Source organism: Hibiscus syriacus, unplaced genomic scaffold (assembly GCF_006381635.1).
Source record: "Hibiscus syriacus cultivar Baekdansim isolate YM2019G1 unplaced genomic scaffold, ASM638163v2 tig00110777_pilon, whole genome shotgun sequence".
Lineage (NCBI taxonomy): Eukaryota > Viridiplantae > Streptophyta > Magnoliopsida > Malvales > Malvaceae > Hibiscus > Hibiscus syriacus.
In genome coordinates, this window is record NW_024062858.1 from 1,300,678 (window position 1) to 1,323,824 (window position 23,147).

Genomic DNA, 23,147 nt, shown 5'->3' on the forward strand with positions numbered 1-23,147 from the left:
TATTAAGACAAAATCCCGTAATCGCAACTCATAACCTAAAACCTAAAATCACAACTCAGTCCCATCTCCATCTCTCACTCTCTACGGCGAAGAAATCCGTCCCCATCTCCGAAGATTTCCGTCCCCATCTCCGGCGAAATCCCTCACAACCATTCACGGTCAGAAATCCCTCACAATATTCAGAAATGGAAAATCAACCTCCGAGGGTTAGTTTTTTTTAATTATTTTTATTTTGAAATGTTTGCATTATTGTAGGTTTTTCATATTGAAACTGATGATAAGTTTACTGGTCATTTCAATAATAGATTAACCATTTCACTTAGATTTCATTTCGCGTTACGATTCTGTCGTTGCGATTTTCATTTCGCGTTGCTATTCTCTCGTTGCGATTTTCAAGTTAGTATTTGTCTTTGTCTTTGTTCTGTCTTTTGGTTGAAGTAATGCAATCCATTCAAGTTTCAATTTGCAGAAGAGTCGCAACGAGATAAATGAAAATCGCAACGAGAGAATGACTGTCGCAACGAGAGAAATGAAAATCGCAACGAGAGAATCGCAACGCGAAATGAAAATCGCAACGAGAGAATCGCAACGCGAAACCAAAATCGCATTGCGATTTTAATTTCGCGTTGCGATTCTCTCATTGCGATTTTCATTTCGCGTTGCGATTCTCTCGTTGCGATTGTCATTTCGCGTTGCGATTCTCTCGTTGCGATTTTCATTTCAACCAAAAGACAAAACAGTGTTGCAAATTTTAGTTTCAAGAATAAACTACTACTTTTTATGTTTATTGTTTTTGGTATATCTTCACAGTGTAGTTTTTGGTATATCTAACTTGGTATGTTTATTGTTTTTGTAGAAATTTTTTCGGCTCAATTGACCTTGAGAAATAAAGTCAGCCTGGCCACTACAATTGCTTCGAAGCTTTCACCTGCTCAAAGACAATTGTTTGAGGAAACCTGCTTCGGGCCATGGCTGAGAGTACAACATCCGGGTGGAGATGCTAATTTGACCCATTTGTGGCTTCAGACCATGACATCAAATCTACCCGACAGTATATAACGTGGTGAGGAAGAGATATGGTTTCATTTTCCACCAGCGTATACTTGTTTTGGGCGGAAGGAGTTCTGCTTAATCACTGGTCTACGATTCGGACACGATGATGTAGGCCGGTACACTCGTCATATCGCCCGCCCATCATGGTTATCCCGGGTTTTTCCGGATGAGTCAATGGAGAAGCCGAACCTACATGTCGACGACCTGAAGAAATTGTTTAATAAGAAAGCTGGTTTCACTAGGATGGATGACGTCGATGTTGTCCGAGTATGCCTTCTACTACTTGTGTATGCCGGCTTTTTAGGCAGAGAGGCCAGACAACCTATTCATCGGGAGCTAATAATATTGGTAGAGGACCTGAATGCATGGAATCTGTTTCCGTGGGGTTCGTATATATGGAAAGCTACCTGGACTAAGTTGTCGTCTGCCTTTGATGACCGCAAAAGTTTGCGGGGCGATGGGTCCAAATACACTTTGTCAGGCTTTGTTTGGGCCTTTAAGGTAAGAATTTCTATATAATGTTTCTAAAATTATAATTAATTATTTAACAATTACTAATTTTGTTATTATATTGTTTGTAGATTTGGATATTCGAGGCTTTCCCCAGCATGCGTACATATGCAATAAAAACGTCAAATGATATTCCAAGGGCTATTTCCTGGAAGAGGAAAACTCTGTTGGATTGGGAAGACTTAATACCATATGCGACAATAAATAATGTAAGTTAACACAAATACTTTCATATAATATATAAACAAGTTATTAATAGTAGACGTTTAACTTTGTTTGAGTTTTTATATTTTAGGAGGCCAACATTCCATTACAAAGACTGACACCCACGGAGGAAGAGCTTGCCACTGATTGGTGGCAAGCTAGTCAGAGTTTTTTTGATGGCACGGATGATGAGCAGCATCCACTTCCTCCAATTCGAGAGCCATCACCTCACCTAGAGCCATCACCCGATCGACCCGACTATACACCTCTAGAACGAGAGCCATCACCTATCCCGTCACATCATCGAGCCTCTTCTCCACCATCACCTCATGATAGGCGACCGGCAAAGATGCCACGACTCCTATCTCCCTGCTCTCCACCTCCACCTCCACGGGATGAGTCAAGGGAGTTACGTGATGAGGTCAATGCCTTGCGTGAGGAGATCGGTACTCTACGCGATAACGATGGTGCATGGCGTGTGGAGGTGTCAACTTTACGTGGTGAGGTTGCCGCTCTACGTGAGATGATAGTATCGTTGCAGAATGAGGTTCATACTCTACGCAACGAGGTAAGTTTAAGATTTTCCATATTTAACTTAATGATAAATTTACTCGTAATTTCACTTAGATTAGCCATTTCACTTAGATTGCTTAGTAAATTTATTCGGTTGCTGCCAATTCTGCTAAACTGTGTATTCTTTAACACTGTGAAATAGTATTTGTCTTTGTTTTGTCTTTTGGTTGAAAGTAAATTTGTTCGGTTGCTGCCAATTCTGCTAAACTGTGTATTCTTTAACACTGTGAAATAGTATTTGTCTTTGTTTTGTCTTTTGGTTGAAAGTAAATTTGTTCGGTTGCTGCCAATTCTGCTAAACTGTGTATTCTTTAACACTGTGAAATAGTATTTGTCTTTGTTTTGTCTTTTGGTTGAAAGTAAATTTGTTCGGTTGCTGCCAATTCTGCTAAACTGTGTATTCTTTAACACTGTGAAATAGTATTTGTCTTTGTTTTGTCTTTTGGTTGAAAGTAAATTTGTTCGGTTGCTGCCAATTCTGCTAAACTGTGTATTCTTTAACACTGTGAAATAGTATTTGTCTTTGTTTTGTCTTTTGGTTGAAGTAATGCAATCCAATCTATTCAAGTTTCAATTTGCAGAAGAAGAAATAGTTTACTTTCGCAACACGAAACTTAAAATCGCAACGCGAAACCAAAATCGCAACGCGAAATGAAAATCGCAACGACAGAATCGCAACGCGAAACCAAAATCGCAACGACAAGATCGCAACGCGAAACCAAAATCGCATTGCGATTTTCATTTCGCGTTGCGATTCTTTCGTTGCGATTTTCTTTTCGCATTGCGATTCTGTCGTTGCGATTTTCATTTCGCGTTGCGATTTTGGTTTCGCGTTGCGATTTTAAGTTTCGTGTTGCGAAAGTAAACTATTTCTTCTTCTGCAAATTGAAACTTGAATGGATTGCATTACTTCAACCAATAGACAAAACAAAGACAAATACTAACTTCAGGGTATTAGTTTGAAACATATTTTTCTTTGTTATCTGATGCATTTTGTGAACTATGATAGAATAATGACTTGGGTGAATACAATGCAAGTTTGAAACATATTTGTCTTTGTTTTCACTGTTTAAATATCATGTATGTTTATTTACTGATTTTTGTATTTAATTATTTAGCGGCCCGATAGAGTGGATGCTTTACGTCGGGTTATGCTTGCACGACGGAGTTCACGCATCAGACAGCGTGCACGTACTATTAAGTCTCCGTACACCCCAATAGTGCGAAGACACCGCAAGAAGAAGCCCGACTCGCCTGTCATCCCTCAAGAGTCCACTCCTATCGTTGAAGAGGCCCCCTATCATTCCTCGAGAGTCCCCTCCCACCGTTCAAGAGGCCACTGTCATCATTGAAGAGGTCCCTCCCACCATTCAAGAGCCCGATTCACATGGCGTCATATGTAGGCTTCTTGAGAAACCCTCTGACGTGCCGGACATGATGGATTCAAGTTGGCTCTCGTATGAGTTACCGGCCAGTACCATACCGGTATCTGAAGAGGAGAGGGAACAACTACCGGACACAATTCTGGATAACACCCTTTGGGCTAAGACCGCTGTTGATTTTTATCTACATGAGCGGAGCCAGGGGTGTTTCACTGACATATGCAAGCTCACCGATGATATCTATTTGTTGCTTGATCGGTCTTGGTGGGGCGTATTATTAGGGGTCGAAGACAATGGCTATTTCGATGGGGGGGTAAGTCTTATATTTTTCTTATATTTCAATTTGATTAATTTTTTTTTAAAATTTATGTAAGTCACTAATATATGTCTTTTTTGTAAAACAGCATATCGATGCGTGGGTGACACGTCTTCTAATAATAAGAAAACTTAAGAAAAATAAAAATATACGATATACAATTATGCCGACGTCTTTTCACGCCGTTCACTTGAAGAATGCACGAGATGAATCATTTGATTTGGGCAATGGACAAGCTAAACTTTATCCTGCATGGTGGGAGGTCGATAAGGTTAGTATTTATTTTAGATTGAGTTTAAAGGTTTTATGAAATAAGTGCGCAAATGAATGAATTATTACTTATGATTGCAGGTGTTTATCCCTGTTTTGGAACGTAAACATTGGATTCTCGTCGAGCTTCAGCTCCCATCCCTTAAGACAATAGTGTATGACAGCATGATAAATTACATATCATTGGCTGATTTAAGAGATGTTATTAAGGGATGGAGCTCTCATTTGGCTAAATTCTTGGATGCGATCAATTATTGGACTCGTTCTGGAAACAAGAAGCCAAGAAGCTCAATATTACAGTTATTAGAGACGAGACCGCGCCACAACAAACGAGCGGAGCCAGAGGAGATTGTGGTCCTCTCGTATGCTTGGCGTTGGAGCGTTTGACGACGGGAAGCATCAAGTATCTACCTCCCACCGATAGAGATAGAGCTGCAGTAGGCTTGTGGTTTCGGCATTATATGGCTAAATCGATATATACGAGACGCTGCCTACCTGCATCCGCGTTATAAAAATGTCCATAAACAATTGGTAAGTTTATATACTTTTGGTTTGAAAATGTTTGGTTAAGTACCTAGAATTCAATAATTTGCTGTTTGTAGGTTTTAGATGTGTAGAAAGTGTTGTTTGAGCAAATGTTTGGTTTCTGCAGGTTAATCTCAGAAGTGAACTGCGTGAAAATGATGTATGGCTGCAAAAGTTGATTCAATAGTTTAATTGATTGTTTTTTGATTGTTTAATTGATTTGTAAAAGTTGATTCAATAGTAGATGATCGGAAATAAGAATTATTGCTTATTTTTGATTGTTTAATTGATTTGTAAAAGATGATTTGTAAAAGTTGATTTGTGTAATTGATGCGAACATAATTCTTATTTGTGCTTGTTTAATTGATTGAAATGTAATGGTTGATTTTGTTGATTTCAATCTGCATTATGTTGAAGGCAAAAATGACTATCGCAATGCGAAATGAAAATCGCAACGAGAGAATCGCAATGCGAAATGAAAATCGCAATGCGGAAATGAAAATCGCAACGAGAGAATCGCAATGCGTTTATAATTTCGCATTGCGATTCTCTCGTTGCGATTTTCATTTCGCATTGCGATTTTCATTTCGCATTGCGATTCTCTCGTTGCGATTTTCATTTCGCATTGCGATTCTCTCGTTGCGATTCTCTCGTTGCGATTTTCATTTCGCATTGCGATTTTCATTTCGCATTGCGATTCTCTCGTTGAGATTTTCATTTCCGCATTGCGATTTTCATGTTGGGATTTTCATTTCGCATTGCGATTCTCTCGTTGCGATTGTAATTTCCGTGTTGCGATAGTCAAATGCATGCCTAATAGTGATAACAACTGAATAACAAGAGTTGGTTAAGTCAAAATGGTTGGCCTGAGTCATTAATTCAACTGAAAATGTTAAAAGTTCACACATAAAATCCACATAATACAACATTTGCATTTAAAAATCACCTAAGTTAACAGTCCCAAAAGGTGAAGCCAATTATGATTGGGATTTTAAAGATGATTGCCTTTTGCTTGAAACCATATGAGCTTTGGATTTTGATGAGGATCCATATTTTGGTAGAGGAAAAGATGATTTTGATGGCACTGGTGATCCACATGTCAACCTTGTATGACCACTTTCCTTGCACCGACTACATGTCGATCTCTTCTTCTCTTCACCCTTAGACGGTATACGATCGTGACTTTTTGGTCGGCCAGGTAGCCTTCTGTCCATGGCTGGTGGCAAAACTGTTTGTAAGTCATCTGGTATGTCCCACTCAGAAGGATGTGGAATAGGGTAGACAATCTCGGCATAAGTCTGTCGATAAACTTCTGTAGTGTAGCAATCCATAGCGTATGCGCTTGAATCATCTTGGTTTAAATGAAGAGCAACTTTTATAACATGGCCACACGGATAACCAGATGTTTGCCATTTCATACAACTACACGTCTTTGCATTTAGATCGACTAGCCCATTTAAGTTATTATCCAGTACTTGAAACAAAGTGTTTGAACATGGTTCAACTCTCCATGACGTTGACTTCACAACACGTTTCGTTATCTTTTTTTCAGTCCATGGTGTAACACGATGTTCCAATGTTCCTGTAAATTTAAATAAACAATACTTAGTAAAATATATAAATATGATAAGTTACGAATTCAAAGAAATAATACCTGCATGGTTTCTTTTCTTGTAGTACCACTGTTGAATAGAGGCTCGAAAAACTCCATTAACATAGTAATGGGTAATTTCCGGGAATGACGACTTAGAGCGTTGATTGATTCTGCACTATTAGACGTCATGAAACCATATCTTGCTCCAAGTTGATGTACTCTTGACCATCTTTCAAACCCGACATCTTCTAGTGTTTGAGCACACTGAGGCAAAACACGTCTTAAACAATTTATATGCTTATTGAAATCCACTTCCCGATAAGCTTTTACAGCCTTCCAGTATGTCCATTTGTGCTTTTTTATACCAGCAGACCTTGATTTTAGATTTCTATACAAATGAACACCACAAAGTCCATGAAAAGCATCTGGGAAACACCTTCTAACAGCGTTGTCAATTGAGTTTGCCCTATCGGATATGATTGTCAGATTGCTAATAGGACCTATGCAATCCCTAAGATGCCCCATAAACCATGTCCATGAATCAGAGGTTTCAGATTTGCCAACCCCGTAAGCTATTGGCAATATCCCATTGTTAGCATCCATGGCTACTGCTAATAAGTTTACTCCAAGGTATCGACCTTTCAAATGTGCTCCGTCAACTATAATAACTGGGCGCATGCAAGTAATAAACGAACGAATCTACAAAATAATATACACAAGAAATATAATCATTTAAATGTGAAATGCATGTAACTAACAAAATGAGTCAACAAAATTATATTGATTTACTAACCGTAGCACCAATGGCGATAAACAGCAACTCAAAGCGTCCATCTCTATCTGTTTTGATATGAGTTACCGACCCAGGATTTTTCAGCTTTAAATTGTGACAATAAGCCGGCAGTTGGGCAAACGATGCTTCTGGCGACCCCCTCAACAATTCCAAGGCATAAAATTTGGCTCTCCAAGCTTGAGAATATGATATACTAATCTTGAACCGAGCATTCATGTCAGTCATAATTTCATGTCCCCGATATACCCTGCCATTCAAAAACATTAACTCAGCCAGAAAACCACCCAACACCTTTTTGTTTGCCTGTCTATGGTGAGGAAAAACTTGGGTTCTTGAACATGTATGTTATCAATAAAAGTCCTAACTTGAAACATTTTGCAATCTTTTATTCTCTTTGCAATCATACGCCACGTACAGTTTTGTCAATCATACACCTTGTTTCGAAACGATCTTTGCTTGATTTGTTAACTTTTAGTTGATAGCCATCTTCCACACATTTCGTATATAAAGCTATCTTCAAGTCTTCCTTTGTATCAAAACAATCATCTTTCTTGATACGAATAACTTTTGTGTAACAATCAACTGCTTTCTTTATCAACTCTTCTTCCGGTATCTGAAGTAATTCTGGCATATTCCAGTTATACGCCCGTGGCATTTTCTTTTCTTCGGGGACTTTTTCTTTTTCTTCTTCAGGATTATATGAATTACAGAATGGATGTTCAACATGTTCATTCACAGTCGTAACTTCCTCCTCATTATCATCAACAATACATTCTTCGGCAACGGCTGTTTCATCATCAAAATTCGGGTATTGACCAATATCAATATCATTACACGCATGGTCTGTTTCTTCTTCTGAAACATCATCAAAATCCGTGTATTGACCAATATCAAAGTCCGGATATTGACCAAGACCAAATTTCGAATACTGACTAGTACTCACAATTTTTTCTGTTGGCTCATCATCGTCTAACTGGTCAATACGAAAACCGGAATTTGGTGCTGAAAGTTGATTGGGATTTGGATTAGAGAAAGGTTGTGGGTTTTGAGAAAAACTTAGTTGATTACTACCCGCTACTGACCCAACAATACTACTTCTAGGTTCAACAACATACAATGTAACATCATCTTGTGAAACACTAATGTAAGCAATGAATCGTTCAACATCTTCATTGTCGGTTAACAAATAAACTTTACCATTTCTCTGATAAGATAGCCTAAATCCACTTAGGGGCTCTAAATTCAATTTATTTGAAACACGTAGCATTAGAGTTTCATAAGTTAACTTTTGTAAAGACAATTTTAGTTGAAGATTCATGGGTAAAGGCATATATTGTAAAACACCATGAACATTATCCCATGACCCTCCAAAACACAAATCTATCCAAACATGATCAACATTAGATGATTTCATGGTTGTAAATTAATTTACTAAACAGACGAGCTGCGAAACTAAAACCTGTTGCCGGATTGGGAAGGATGTCGTTGGATATAGGAACGGATGTCGCCGGAGAGAGTGATAGATGGAGATGGAATGAGTTGCGATTTAGGGATTTAGTTTATGATTTCAGTGTTATATACCCAAAATTTCAGTGTTGTGATTTACAGATTCTCGTTGCGATTTACGGATTATCGTTGCGATTTACAGATTCTCGTTGCGATTTACGGATTATCGTTGCGATTTACGGATACGCGTTGCGATATACGGATACGCATTGCGATTTACCCATACGCGTTGCGATTTACGGATACACGTTGCGATTTACGGATACGCGTTGCGATTTATGTGTTCGCGTTGCGATTTTAATATTCGCGTTGCGATTTTGGAAAATCACAATGCGAATTTGTACTATCGCATTGCGATTTTCAAGAATCGCGTTGCGATTTTGGAAACTGATTTGCGATTCTGGGGATCGCGTTGCGATTTTTATTTCGCGTTGCGATTTTGTTGGTCATTTTGGCAAATCCAAAAAAAGTTGGTTAAAATCGTATATTATAACTTTTTTTTGGTCACTGAGGCGATTTTCTCTTTAAAAAAAATAATTGAATAAACAAAATAGAATTGTATAAACAAATAAATGACTAAATATATAGTTTACGCTTCAAATTATAATTGTCATTGGGTTCTCACTAACGGACATTTTCAGGGATGAAGATGAGGTGTTGAGTTTATTGAAATGCCATTCAGAACTCACGTCATTTATTCATTTAAGTTCTCTGGAAAGCACAAACCAAGTGACGATAGTGGTTAAAGAATTATTGTTATTTTTTGAAATTTTGAGTTCGAGTACAATATATATAGAGATGTATGTCATGAGAATCTTTAAATAGATACTACCTTATATTCACTTTAGACTAATAAAAAATTACACACTAATTAAACATTCAAGGGCGCTGGGCGCATTCATGAATATTTTAATTCAATTTGGAATAAAGAGTATCAATAATAATAAATAAATAAAAGTACTAAGTTGGGGTGTTCATAATCGGATATCTTCGATTTTGGGTATCTAAAGATCAATTCGGGTAAAAATACTATTGAATCTAGGTTAAATATCTACCCCTAATCATGTCACTGTATAACATGACATATATTAAAAGAGACATGTGTTAACCTTTCTTTCTATGTTCTTCGTATAGATCCTATAAGAAAATTTATATACCTTCTTTTTAACCAATGTATATAGAAAAGAGGATTAAGTAATCATAAATTAATATATATATATATATATATATATATATGTATGAGGAAGATCATTTTCTTTTTACATTATTATGTCACGTGTCATGTCACATATCATTTCTAAGTTTACGGAGTCATTTGTCCCTTCATCTCTTTGAACTATTATTTTTAAACCTTGGCCCATCTCTTAATCTAGATTTCGAGTGATCAACAACTCCTTGTCCACACTAAAAAAAAGTGAACCCTAGATCGATATCATAATCACCTCTTGTTCTATTTTAAACCATCACTTCACCTGTTGTACATCAACCCACGACACAACTTTTTTAAATATATTACATGCATAATGGATGGCTTAAAAACATGTTGGAACCATCACAACCACTATTAACCTAGAATTTGACATATATGTTATTTTTATGCAAGTTTTAATCTAGTTTCCTAATTTTTTTTAATCAAAATAGCTTCTATCGATGTCTAATCCACACCTAAATGCATTCCTAGCCTTTTGGACATAACACTAATATAATAAAAGGTGTAAATGACTATTCCTTTACTCTCAAGCACCTTTTATGCAATTTTTGACAATCCAAGTAATTTCTTATTATCTCATAATTCATACTTCACCAAGAGAGCCTGTAGTGCACTCCAAACGCATCAGGCATACCTCAAACCATATGATGATCTTAACAAGCATTTATCTCAGTTCAAGCATGCATATAATAAAATCTAACAAGTCATTAACTCATCATGGTTCTTATGCAACATACATATTCCAAACCATCATACAAAATCCATCATTCGCACTACAAAAGAGGACTCAACTCCTTAGGCCTATGTGCTTACAAGCAGTTTGTTTTAAGCCTAGGCAAGGAGGATACAGCAATCGATCTCATCCCTAGTTCCATGCTATACATTTCTATCGGTACAAATGACTTCGTATATAACTATATGTGCGGCGTATCGAATGTCCGAAATCTAAAGCGACCTTGGGGTTTTAACCAATTCTTGGCATCTACAATGAGGCAGGAAATGAAGGTGACTATCAGTCTTCTCATCTCATCTTCTTTTTGTTTTGGTTTACTTCTCTGCATGCTGCCATCATCATTATGGTAAGATCATATTAATATGTGTAGTACTTTCTTAAAACATATAAAGCTCTTATTAAGATAACGTTTCCAATATAACATTTTACAGTCTAAATGTAAAATGCAACCAGAAATCAGTTCAGCCTCAAAAAGAAAGGACAAAAGAAATTGCAGAGAAATACAAGTTCAAAATGCATGACCAAGCAGGGGAGTGTATAAGTTGCAGACAAAACCATGGATTATACTACTCTCTTTCTATTCTTTCAGAGGCTTCTTTGAATTTAACAATAAAAACAATCTAGTTCTCCATACTAGTTTTTTTTCCTTGTTTCATTTTCCTCAAACTTCTAGCATGTTGAAAAGAAAACTCGAGCAAGCCTACTGTCTTCATCGGTTACTCCAAATCCTTTACATCAGTGTTCAGTATGAAACTGGGAAATGAGATAGTCAATTCCCTGAAAAACAATATCCAGATATAAGTAATGGGAAGAGAAACATTTTAGTTTATAAAAGAACCTAGCATGAAAAAGCTGAATAACATTAGAAACCCACTTCAAATATGGAAGTGTCATGTTCTTTAAGATAGATGGATTATTCGTCACGAATTCCTTCCATTCTTCTTCATCGATCTTCCCATCTCCTTTTAAATCTGCTTCCATCATTGTCTGGAACAATACAAGTAATATCAATATCGAGAAAGGAAACTGAGATATGCAATAAACTAAAGAGTCTGCAATGTTTGACACCTTATCCACAATCGATTCCACCGCATCATTGGAAAGTGACAGATCTGATTCACTAAGCAGAGCCAATACCATCTCCTTCAACTTCCAGTTAGGTCAAGCCGGGCGAATAGCATGCCATTGAGGTTATCATCTAATTACTCTTAAGCAAACAATAACTGTAAGTTCAAAATTACATATACTTACCTCATCACGCGCAATGAAGCCAGTTTGTTGTAGGTCATACAATCTAAACAAGTCTGGAAGAAGATATACTTGCATATTAGCATGAAAGCGAAAACCAAGAAAGGATTAAAGGAACATACATGCAATTTTATCTGCTTCTGGAGCTCTGGGGTGGAAGACGTTTAAAGAGCGAACGAACTCTCCAAACTCAATAACGCCATTACGTTTAATGTCGAACAAATCAAATAACTGCAACAAAATCAATTCACCTTGAAGAAATTTCTGTGAATTAACAAGAATAAGACGGTGAAGCAAAACAGATTGGAATGGAACAACACTCACTCTATCTAGAAATAAATTCTTCTTATTGCTGTTATTAAATAATGCAAGCTGAAATTCCTCCTGTTTAGAAAACATCTAAAGAATTACAACTTGTTGAACAGATCACATATCTGAACCAGAATGGAGTGAGTATACCTTGTGAATCAGACCATCATCGATTACGGAGCTACTTAACTTCTTGAACAGATCATGTAGAGCTTCTACTTCATTCACAGTAACTGTCAAATTATAAGAAATTCTCTACACTTAGGCAAGCACTAGGTACAGATTGCACAAACTAAATTTGCATGAATATGATAAGCTTATAAGCTCTTGCATGAAGTTATGCCACCATGGATGGACCGAGGGGGGCTGGCAGGGGAGGCTACCCTGAAAATTTTAAATTCTCATACCCTGAAATTTTATATACTCGCCCCTAGCATCAAATCCTAGGTATGCCACATACCAGAAATAGCAAAATGATGCCAAAATAAGCATTGGAAGCTCAGCAGGTATGTCTTCAGTGTAGAAACTTACAATGTGTTTCAGCAGCAAGAATGGAAGGCTCTTCAAACCCAGGTTTGCGTTTCTTCAAGCAAAAACAATTCCTGATAGCACGCATGATTACTCCAACAGGTGATGAATTTCATGCAAATAATGCAGTCCAATGAGCCCTGCTACACCCAAATTCGAAACTGAATTTATAACAATCCAACAAGTAAAAATGCATCAGAAATTTATGCACAGAAATCATGAAGATACAGCCGTAGAACTAAATCATTTGATTGTGATGGTTTGCCCAAAATCTAAATACCCAATAGAAATCAAGATCCAGAATGATGCTTGAAGGTCAACACATCTAACTTTACAGAGAGAGAAATACCCACATGCAAATATAAAGCTAAGACATCAAACTAAACTCGGTAACAATGAAAAGAAAAACAACAAGAGATGATGAGATAAAGGAGGGATTTTGGTGCATGAATTACCGTTTTGTGATGCGCTTCTGTTTAGCCAAGCTTTATATTTTATAATGGCTGATCGTCTTCTTTGTTGCTCCCAAGCAAAAAATTTAAAAGTCTTCGCTTTCCATTATTTTAACACACAAAAGCGTGGATATTAACGTCGTGAATGAGCATCTGTTGTGGTACTGTTCCATACAGTTGGTTTTGTACCCTTCATTCAGTTGACATCCATAGCTGCGCCTGCCAATGCCTCCATTATTAGTTTATAATATCAAAGACAACCTTTTTAGTTGCAATAATGAAGCAGCTATGAAAGTCAATGTTCCCTGTTAATGATTGTTATTACGTGTGCTGGTTACAATGTGAAAGTGTTGGACGCAATCAGAACAAGGTTACAGATAGTTTAACAAGAGCTATTCGCTGAGGTCTGATTAGGGATATGTGATTTGATTCACCCCGAATCATGTAAGGCAATACATCAGACAGAAAGTGATGAATCTTGTTTAATTGATAAGTTTGAATTGTATTACAAAAAGTTTATATTAAATTTTAAAATAATAAAATATACACATCCCACCGACGTAATGTTTAAACTTAAAATTTCTGAAAAGATAATATTTTATTTGATCACTTAGATCACTTAATAAATTCAATTAACCGAGTAGTTAAAAATAGAACATGTCAAAATAGATCTTTCAACACCGGAATCTTGTCCAAAATATTAAGTTAGACTTTTGATGGAGCTTCTTATAAATAAATCATTATTGCCACACCCACGTGACTGAGTACATAATACGTTTGCATAAAGAACTATTAGATCCATTACATATCTCATACCATCCGTCAATATGTTGATTATCCGACGGTTAAAATAGCATTAGTATTAAAAAATAACATTATTACAAATGTACTGTAATAACATTATTACAATATGAAAAATTCTAGAATACATGATACACACTGAAAATACACCATTAATTTTATAGGATAATTTTTTTAAATAATCACTAAACTATGTTAAAATAATCTTTTTGGACATTAAACTTTCAAAAGTTACATGATAGACATTAAATTTTAAATTTTGTTATAAAGTAGATACTACATCTTTAACTACTATTAAAGGGATAATATGACATATTAAATTAATAAAATATATCTCATTGGATACCTCAATTGTAATTAAAATATTATTTTTATATTTTTAATATTTCTAAGTAACAATTCTAAATAATCAATTTTTCTAATATATATATATATTCACAATTCATTTTTAGAATCATAAAAGTATATTTTAAAAGATTCATTAAATTATTTTATAATTATTTTTTATTAAGTAAAGTGATTCAATTATTTAACATTTTTAAATAATTTTAACTATAATTTTAAAAAATATATTTATAATTTAAAAAATCAACTGTGAAATTCTATATACTTAAAAAAATAAAATTCTTAAATTTTTTTAGAATTATCACTTAAAAAAATTGAAAATATCAAAAATAAAATTTTAGCCTCAATTGAGGGAGCAAATGAGATATTTTTTTATTAATTTAGTATGTCACATTATCCCTTAATGAAAGTCAAGAGTCAGTGTTTTTTTTAACAAAATTAAAAGTTTAATGCTCATTTTATAACTTTTGAAAGTTAAATGGCCAAAAAGATTATTTTACCATAGTTTAATGACTATTTGTAGATAACTCTATTTTTACCGTTGCACATCATAAGGGATGAATCATTAACTGTTATCACAATCATATTTTTTTTCATTAGCAAAATTTACTTTAAAATAAACTACATAAATGATTACTAAAGTATGAATAAGTTTCTCTTTTTTCCATTGAAATTTCAAAAATAACTAAGCGATCACTAACATTTTCACAAAATAACAAAACAATTATAAGCTCCGGAAAATATGACACGTGACATTTTTTATCGTTGTCACATCAAGATGCAATGTTATTTAGATTTATCACCTTATTTTAAGATGTTGATTGTTAGTTAATTAAAAAAATTCATTTAGGAAAAAATATTTTGACTTATAATAAAACATTAAAAGTTAATAAGATGATGTCACGATTTTTTTAACATTATACCTAAATTTAGTTTGTATTAAAGTTGGCACACTGCCAAATTAGATACCCTGAAATTCTACCGGTGGTAGCAAGAATTCTTAGGCTATGATTGGTTGAGTTGAAGGATCGAAGGAGGGGATGAAAAAGTGAATATAAAATAAATTTGTAGTGTGCTTGGTAGGAAAAAGAATGAGAGGGATTGTCATTTTCTATATGTATCAAAGTAAATTACTCCAATTTGAAAATAGAGAGATGTAAGGTAGTCTAAAATGTGTATTTTACAAAACTCAATTTTATTTCCCTACGAAATAATAAAATAAGTGTAGTTATTCATGGAGATTTCAAATTCGAACAATTATATTTGTAGGATCATTCATCGTCAATTACTAAGAGATATTATAAACAGTTACTACTTTATAATAATCTGATACTATAAAATACAACTTTGTTGATTCTTCTGATTATTAAAAGTTTCAAAATGGTCCTCCGACTATAGAGAGTTGCTTTGTTGAGTCATTCAACTATTAAAAGTTACAAAATGGTCATTTGACTATTCATTATATTCCAAACTCGTTATTTTCTGTTAAAAATTAACAGTTGTCTAAGCTGGACGTTAACATATTGACTGAGATATGATAATCGCTTGAGATTATAATATCAAATTTTATCATATCTCAGTTAGCATATCTGGAAAAGGAATAGTTTGAAACATAATGAATAGTCGGGTGACCATTTTGTAACTTTTAATAGTTGAGGGACTCAACAAAGCAACTACCTATAGTTGTGGGATCATTTTATAATTTTTAATAGTAAGAGGACTTAACAAAGCAACATTTTACATTCAGGAGACCATTTGTGTACTTTACCAAAAAGGGCAAACTACACAAATGATCACTAATGTTTGAGTAAGTTTTCATTTTTGCCACTAATTTTTCAAAAGTCATAAATCAGTCACTAATGTTATCGTTTGTTACAAATTGGTCATTCAACGTTAACAATCATTAACATGCGTGATGGAAAGCACAGCTGGACCGTTTAAAGCTTACTTGGACTGGGTTGATCGCTATGTTGGAGAGTCAAATGTCTGGAAATAAACATGAAGAAGCATTGCCGTTGATGAGATGTAGATATGATCTTGTTAAAATGGTTGCCCATGCGAATAAGTTTTGGGAAACTCCAATCCCTAAAGATGAATATGGAGAAAATGAAGAAGCAAAAGAGATTGAAAATGAAAGTGAAGAGAAATTGGAAGGACAAGACGGGCAAGTCCAAGAGAATACTGTGAAAGTTGAAATAAAACATGAAGAAGTGAGTGAAATTAGTGAAATGCTTGTTTCTTGTGAAGCAAATGAAGAACAAGAAATCCCAAAAGTTGAAATAGGGGTTGAATATGTCTTGGTGAAAGATGAAAGTATCAAACTTGTAGAAGAAACAAGTGTAGAGTGCCAAGATTAAGAACATGAAAATGTAGTGAAGAAACCCAACAAGAAACAACATTAAAAGAACAAATTTTGATTAAGATTTCACTTGATGATGTTGTGAAGTCACCCATTGCAGAAAATGAATTCACAATTGAAGACTTGCTACAATAAGAAGCTGAAGCCAAAGAGGAAGAATGAGAAGATGAAACTAAAGTTAAAGAAGAAGAACTCTTTTCAAGCTTTTGGGTTCCCTTATCCCTCATATTTCGTCACAATTCTCGGTTTAATTTTTTTCCAAACCATTTGTTTCTCCATTTTCACACTTCCTTTCACCTATTCGTTCTTCTTCATTATCAATGTCTCCATTATCGAACTCTATTTTCGTAATAGAAAAACCTCAAAGAAACCTTGTCTATTTTATTAGGGTTCAATTTGATTGATAGGTTTAACAATGGAACAATGGAAGGAGAAGGAGAAACTACCCATGAGTTCAAAAATGGAGGTATCCAAGGAGACTTGGGTGTGTAACAAAATTTTTATCAAATGGTTATTAAAGATGAGGAAGCAACTGGTGATCAAAGCCTTGATTTTTCCCTTTAATTTTTTTATTAATTAAATATTCATTAAATATTTGTAACTAACATTTTGTTTCTGTGATTCTCTCAGTTAACGATCCAGCTGTGCATTCCGTCATGTATGTTAACTTCGAGTGATCAATTTGTAACAAATCATAACATTACTAACTGATTTGTGGTTTTCGAAACATCAGTGGTAAAAGAGAAAACTTACTCAAACATTAGTGACCATTAATGTAGTTTATCCAAAAATGAATAAAGCCGGTCAGGCCTGACCCAAATCTGCTTTGCTCTTTCGGATCCTCGATCCAGATAAGCTAAAACATGGAAAACAACCGTTCAAACTCTCATTTCTTCTTCCTCGTTTCAATTTATCAAAAACCCTAGTTGGATAAACCCTGTTCTTCGATTTTGGGGAACGAAAAGTTCATGCTGACTATTGCTGTATAACAATGCCCCTTTTGTAAACGCTAATGCGTTCCGAGTTTGCTGAAAAAATGGCCTCCATTGATTCTCTAATCTCAGCTGGGGTTAGTTTTCCAAAGCCATACTCCACTCCTGTCAATTCTCTCCCCAGGAAAATAAAGCCCTTGAATTTGACACGGAAATTCCCATCAAGAACTTCCTTTCTTCATCGGTCATTCACGGTTCTATGTGAAATGCAATCCTCACGGCCTGGTGGTGACACTAGCAAGTCAAAAGGGGATGACTTTGTGACTAGGGTTTTGAAGGAAAACCCTAGCCAGGTAGAACCCAGGTACCTCGTTGGTAACAAGATTTACACCTCGAGAGAAAAAGAGGGCTTAAGAAAAGGTAAACATCTGGGTTTGATTGAAATTATGAAGAAGATATTGAAAACAAAAGCAACATTGAAAAGTGAAAGCAATGAGGGTGAAAGACAGAGTGAAGCGAGCAGTGAAAATGACAACGTGTATTTGAATGATATTTTGAGGGAGTATAAAGGGAAGCTTTATGTGCCCGAGCGGATTTTTGGGGCTGAGTTATCAGAGGAAGATGAATTCGAGAAGAATTTGGATGAACTGCCCAAAATGAGCTTGGGAGATTTTAGGAAAGCTATGAAGAGTAACAAGGTTAAATTGTTGACTTCCAAGGAGGTTTCTGGTGTTTCATACATTGGCAGGTATCGAGACTTTGTTGTGGATTTGGAGGATATTCCTGGTGACAAGAGCTTGCAAAGGACTAAATGGTGAATATTAATATGACTTGAAATTTTCTCAAGTTGTATTTCTCTACAGTTCTCTGATATATATCTATGTGGTTTGTTTTATCTTTGTAGGGCGATGATAGTAAATGAGAGTGAAGCTCAAGATCTTTTAAGAGAGTACACTGGACAACGATATGAAATTGAGAGGCCAATGACGGTGACAAACCATTTAACTGCTCTTTGATTTTCTAGTTATACATGAACGCTGCTTATGAGTATTTTATAGATTAACTAAAAGGTGGCTGTACAGTTGCTATATTTTGAAAGCCATGTATTACTTCACTATGTACTTGTGTTTTGACGTATAATTGCCTTGGATTTTGTGATAGCTATAAACAAAGCATTGGTATAAGAATTGAATTTAACTGAAAACGGTGAAGTTTACATTGACTTAGCAAGATCATAGTTCTTGTTGTAAGAGCTGCCTTGATTACTTGAATATTATGTAATATTTGTATGTGGAATTCTGTTAGTGATATCATTTGTTGAATATCATTGCTATCTTTCCTTGGCGATCTGGGGAAAAACACTGCAGGATAATATCATTGCACATGTCATTGGCATTGAAGCATGTTTGATACTTGGTTGTTGGGTAGTCTATATCTTTTGGTTCCTTATTAATCTCCTTTACTGTTTAAACTTGTGATGCAGTCTTGGGTGGGTAAAGTACCAGAGTATCCTAATCCAGTGGCATCTTCCATATCCAGCAGAGTGATGGTAGAGCTTGGAATGGTGACTGCTGTAATGGCCACTGCAGCAGTTCTTGTTGGAGGGTTTCTAGCAGCCGCTGTATTTGCTGTAACAAGTTTTGTATTTGTAACAACTGTATATGTTGCATGGCCCATAGCGAAACCATTTGTTAAACTTTTTCTAGGTATCATATTCGGTATATTAGAGAAGATTTTTGATAATCTAGTTGATATGTTCAGTGATGGGGGAATTTTCTCCAAGTTGTATGAATTTTACACTTTTGGTGGTGCATCTGCTAGTATTGAGATGCTAAAACCAATCACAATTGTCCTTTTAACCATGGTTCTTCTTGTCCGTTTCACGCTTTCAAGAAGACCTAAGAACTTCAGGAAATGGGTAAACATTGCTCATCTTTGCAAATTTTTATTGTTGAATCTGGTTTGTCTATGCAAAGAGTTTGGAAATAATATTGCGTACAAAATGGCAGGATCTATGGCAAGGCATTGATTTTTCTCGATCTAAAGCAGAAGCTCGTGTTGATGTGAGCCTTGAAATATTATGTGTTCATCTTTATCTTACCAGAGTTTAGTGTTGCATTTCTAAGGCCACTTTGAAGATTTGTTCTTTCAGGGTTCAACTGGAGTTAAGTTTAGTGATGTGGCAGGCATAGATGAAGCAGTTGAGGAACTCCAAGAGGTATCCATTTTTCTATTTGAAAAATAGATGAAATAGAAGAATGGTTCCTTGTTTGAGTTCTGTGAATTTTGTTTCTTTTTCCTTCACAATTTCTTACTATCTATTTTTTGTCTATATACATATGTATATATATACACACACATATATTTGTACGAGAATCTTCTGTGATTATGGTGTCTTATTTGTTCTTACTGTATTTTTATTAGTTGGTGAGATATTTGAAGAATCCAGAACTATTTGATAAGATAGGAATAAAGCCTCCTCATGGGGTTCTTCTGGAAGGTCCCCCAGGATGTGGCAAGGTTGGTTTCCTATTAAGAGTTTTGCAAAATTCAATATGGAATCTCCTTGACCTATCTATCTGATATATTTTGCACTTTTCCAGACATTAGTTGCCAAGGCTATAGCTGGTGAAGCAGGGGTTCCATTCTACCAAATGGCAGGCCCAGAATTTGTGGAAGTTTTAGTGGGTGTTGGTTCTGCTCGTATCAGGGATCTGTTTAAGAGAGCCAAGGTGATAATTATATGTGTTTTATATATGATTGCTAATGCAGCTTGTAACTGTTAATCATGGTTCGATCCTTGCAATCTAGATTCCTTATTTTGACAATTAACCTTGAAGAAACTTGTCTGGAATCTGCTAATAATTAGAAAACTTTGCAGATTTTGAGGAACCTATGAATCAGCTCACTGTATTTTCTCTGCGTTATTGATTTTTATATTATAAGTGCTGATTCCTTTTATTTACAAATACTTGGTGGTCCTATGTTCTTTATATCATTTGTTTAGAAATTCATTATATCTTTTGCAGGTAAATAAACCATCAGTTATATTCATTGATGAAATTGATGCTTTAGCAACTAGGTATGGTAATCTTGCTGTGACTCTTTTCTTTTCCGTTTAGTGGACAGGAGAAAAACTTGGTGTCTTTAATAAGATCATATATGAATTATTTTGAGTTATTTTCTCTTTCTTTCTGTCTGGCAGGCGTCAAGGGATTTTCAAGGAAACAACAGACCAGCTGTATAATGCAGCCACTCAGGAGCGGGAAACTACTTTGAATCAGCTACTAATAGAGCTTGATGGATTTGATACTGGGAAAGGTGTTATATTCTTAGCTGCTACAAATCGTCGAGACTTGTTAGATCCTGCTCTTCTCAGACCAGGTCGTTTTGACCGCAAGGTTAACTTCCATCACTTGAATAGCAAGTGTAATTAATTACACATCTTATCAATAGAAAAATATATTCAAGGAAAATACTAAGTTGTTCTGGTATTTACTTTAAAGGACTCGTCGAAGTGTGACATTTTATTTGTTGCTCAAGTATGTATTTTTCTCAGGGTGATATCCTGCCTCATAGTTGCATATACTCTTTTGCATCTATGCTGTGCTCTCTGTTGGTTGGATCCATCATACATGAAGTGTCTTCCGGAAGACTATCTTTGTTGTTTTTATTTTCTGAATTGCTTTGTGATATATCACTACTTGTTCACCTTTTACCTGTTGTGATTTTTATGTAGATAAGAATTCGTCCTCCAAATGCTAAAGGGCGATTGCAAATTTTGAAAATTCATGCAAGCAAAGTGAAGATCTCAGAGTCTGTCGATTTGTCTTCTTATGCAAATAATTTGCCTGGTATGCATTCAACTCGAGGATTTTTCTTGATTTCTAATTCGATAACTGGAATAGTTCATTTCTTAATAAAAACAGATGGAAACAAGGTTGTCTCAACTAGTTGGTTTATCATTTAACAGTGAAAATAATGTATTGTCTTAATAGGATGGACTGGAGCAAAATTGGCTCAACTAGTCCAAGAGGCTGCTCTTGTAGCTGTCAGGAAAAGACATGAATCAATTCTTCAGTCAGATATGGATGATGCAGTGGACCGACTAACTGTGGGACCTAAGCGAGTTGGTATTGATTTGGGTCATCAGGGACAGTGTCGTAGAGCAACCACTGAAGTCGGAGTTGCTATAACTTCTCATCTACTTAGGCGATATGAAAATGCTGAAGTTGAATGTTGCGATCGCATCTCAATTGTTCCTCGTGGTCAGGTGCTAGTGGTTTCCTTATGTTTCCATATTTTCTTTTTACTGTTTTCTTCTTTGAGGAAGTTAGTCTCGATGCTTGGCTGTCGTGCATACTTATAATATCACCTAAAGTTGGATAAAACAAAAGCACACCATTGCTTGACAGTTGACAGAGTCTCAGGGACATAACTCGGGTCCATACTGCCAAATCTGTGGCAATGTTTCAATGATAATTGACATTTATTGTAGACAATAGACTGAGAGTCGAGTGATTTATGCAGACACTATCGCAAGTTGTGTTTCATCGGCTTGATGATGAATCATACATGTTTGAACGCCGACCACAGCTGTTGCATCGCCTTCAGGTGTGGGTTCTTGTTAGCAGTTACAATTAGACTTTATGAGCTCTTATGTTTGTCAATATTCGTAATGCGAGCCATTGTTTATGTGAAGGTTTTTCTTGGGGGAAGAGCTGCAGAAGAGGTCATTTATGGGCGGGACACCTCAAGGGCATCACTTAACTACCTTGCAGATGCATCTTGGCTAGCTCGCAAAATTATAACCATGTTAGTTGTCGTAAAAACTGCTGCATGCTTTGTATCCCCCCCCCCCCCCCCCCGAGGGAAAGGGTGTTAATAACAGGTCTTTTATGTCTTGCATCAGATGGAACTTGGAGAATCCAATGGTCATACATGGAGAACCACCGCCTTGGAGGAAGAAAGTTAAATTTGTAGGCCCACGTCTAGACTTTGAAGGATCTCTTTACGACGACTACGACCTGATCGAACCCCCTGTCAACTTCAATATGGATGATGAAATCGCAAAGAGGAGTGAGGAACTGCTGCGAGATATGTATGGAAGGACGGTTTCTCTTCTTAGGAGTCACCATGCAGCTTTGTTCAAAGCAGTGAAGGTAATTTGATTTGCAATGTTAACTGCATTCGAAACGAAGGAGCTGGTATCTCAAGTAATAAAGAAGTTTCAGACTTGATAAGAAACAAGTGTACCCTTGAACCCCAGGAAAGATGAAAGTTTCATTTTGCTTTTTTCAGGTTCTTCTGAATAAAAGGAGATCAATGGAGAGGAAATTGACTTCATTTTGAACTTGTACCCTCCTCAAACTCCATTGAATCTTGTCTTGGAAGAGGAAAACTCCGGCCATCTCCCTTTTATCAAACAGGAACAGGAACAGGAACAAGAGCAGGTACTGCTAACTCATTCAACACCGGAAACAGTTTGAACATGGCATTGTCGT

General features: G+C 35.8%; 1 protein-coding gene and 1 pseudogene across 1 annotated transcript; one reads left to right on the forward strand and one right to left on the reverse strand.

Annotated features, from left to right (window-relative positions):
* Positions 1-11,344: 11,344 nt before the first annotated feature.
* Positions 11,345-12,842, reverse strand: LOC120140035 (calcineurin B-like protein 7). Its single transcript, XM_039155096.1, has 8 exons — positions 12,758-12,842; positions 12,377-12,459; positions 12,242-12,301; positions 12,040-12,148; positions 11,921-11,973; positions 11,738-11,818; positions 11,544-11,656; positions 11,345-11,446 (listed from the first exon to the last, which is right to left on the reverse strand). Exons 1-8 carry the CDS (start codon positions 12,840-12,842, stop codon positions 11,386-11,388), a joined length of 645 nt encoding a protein of 214 aa, XP_039011027.1. The 3' UTR covers positions 11,345-11,385.
* Positions 12,843-17,642: 4,800 nt separating this feature from the next.
* Positions 17,643-23,147, forward strand: LOC120140034 (annotated as a pseudogene).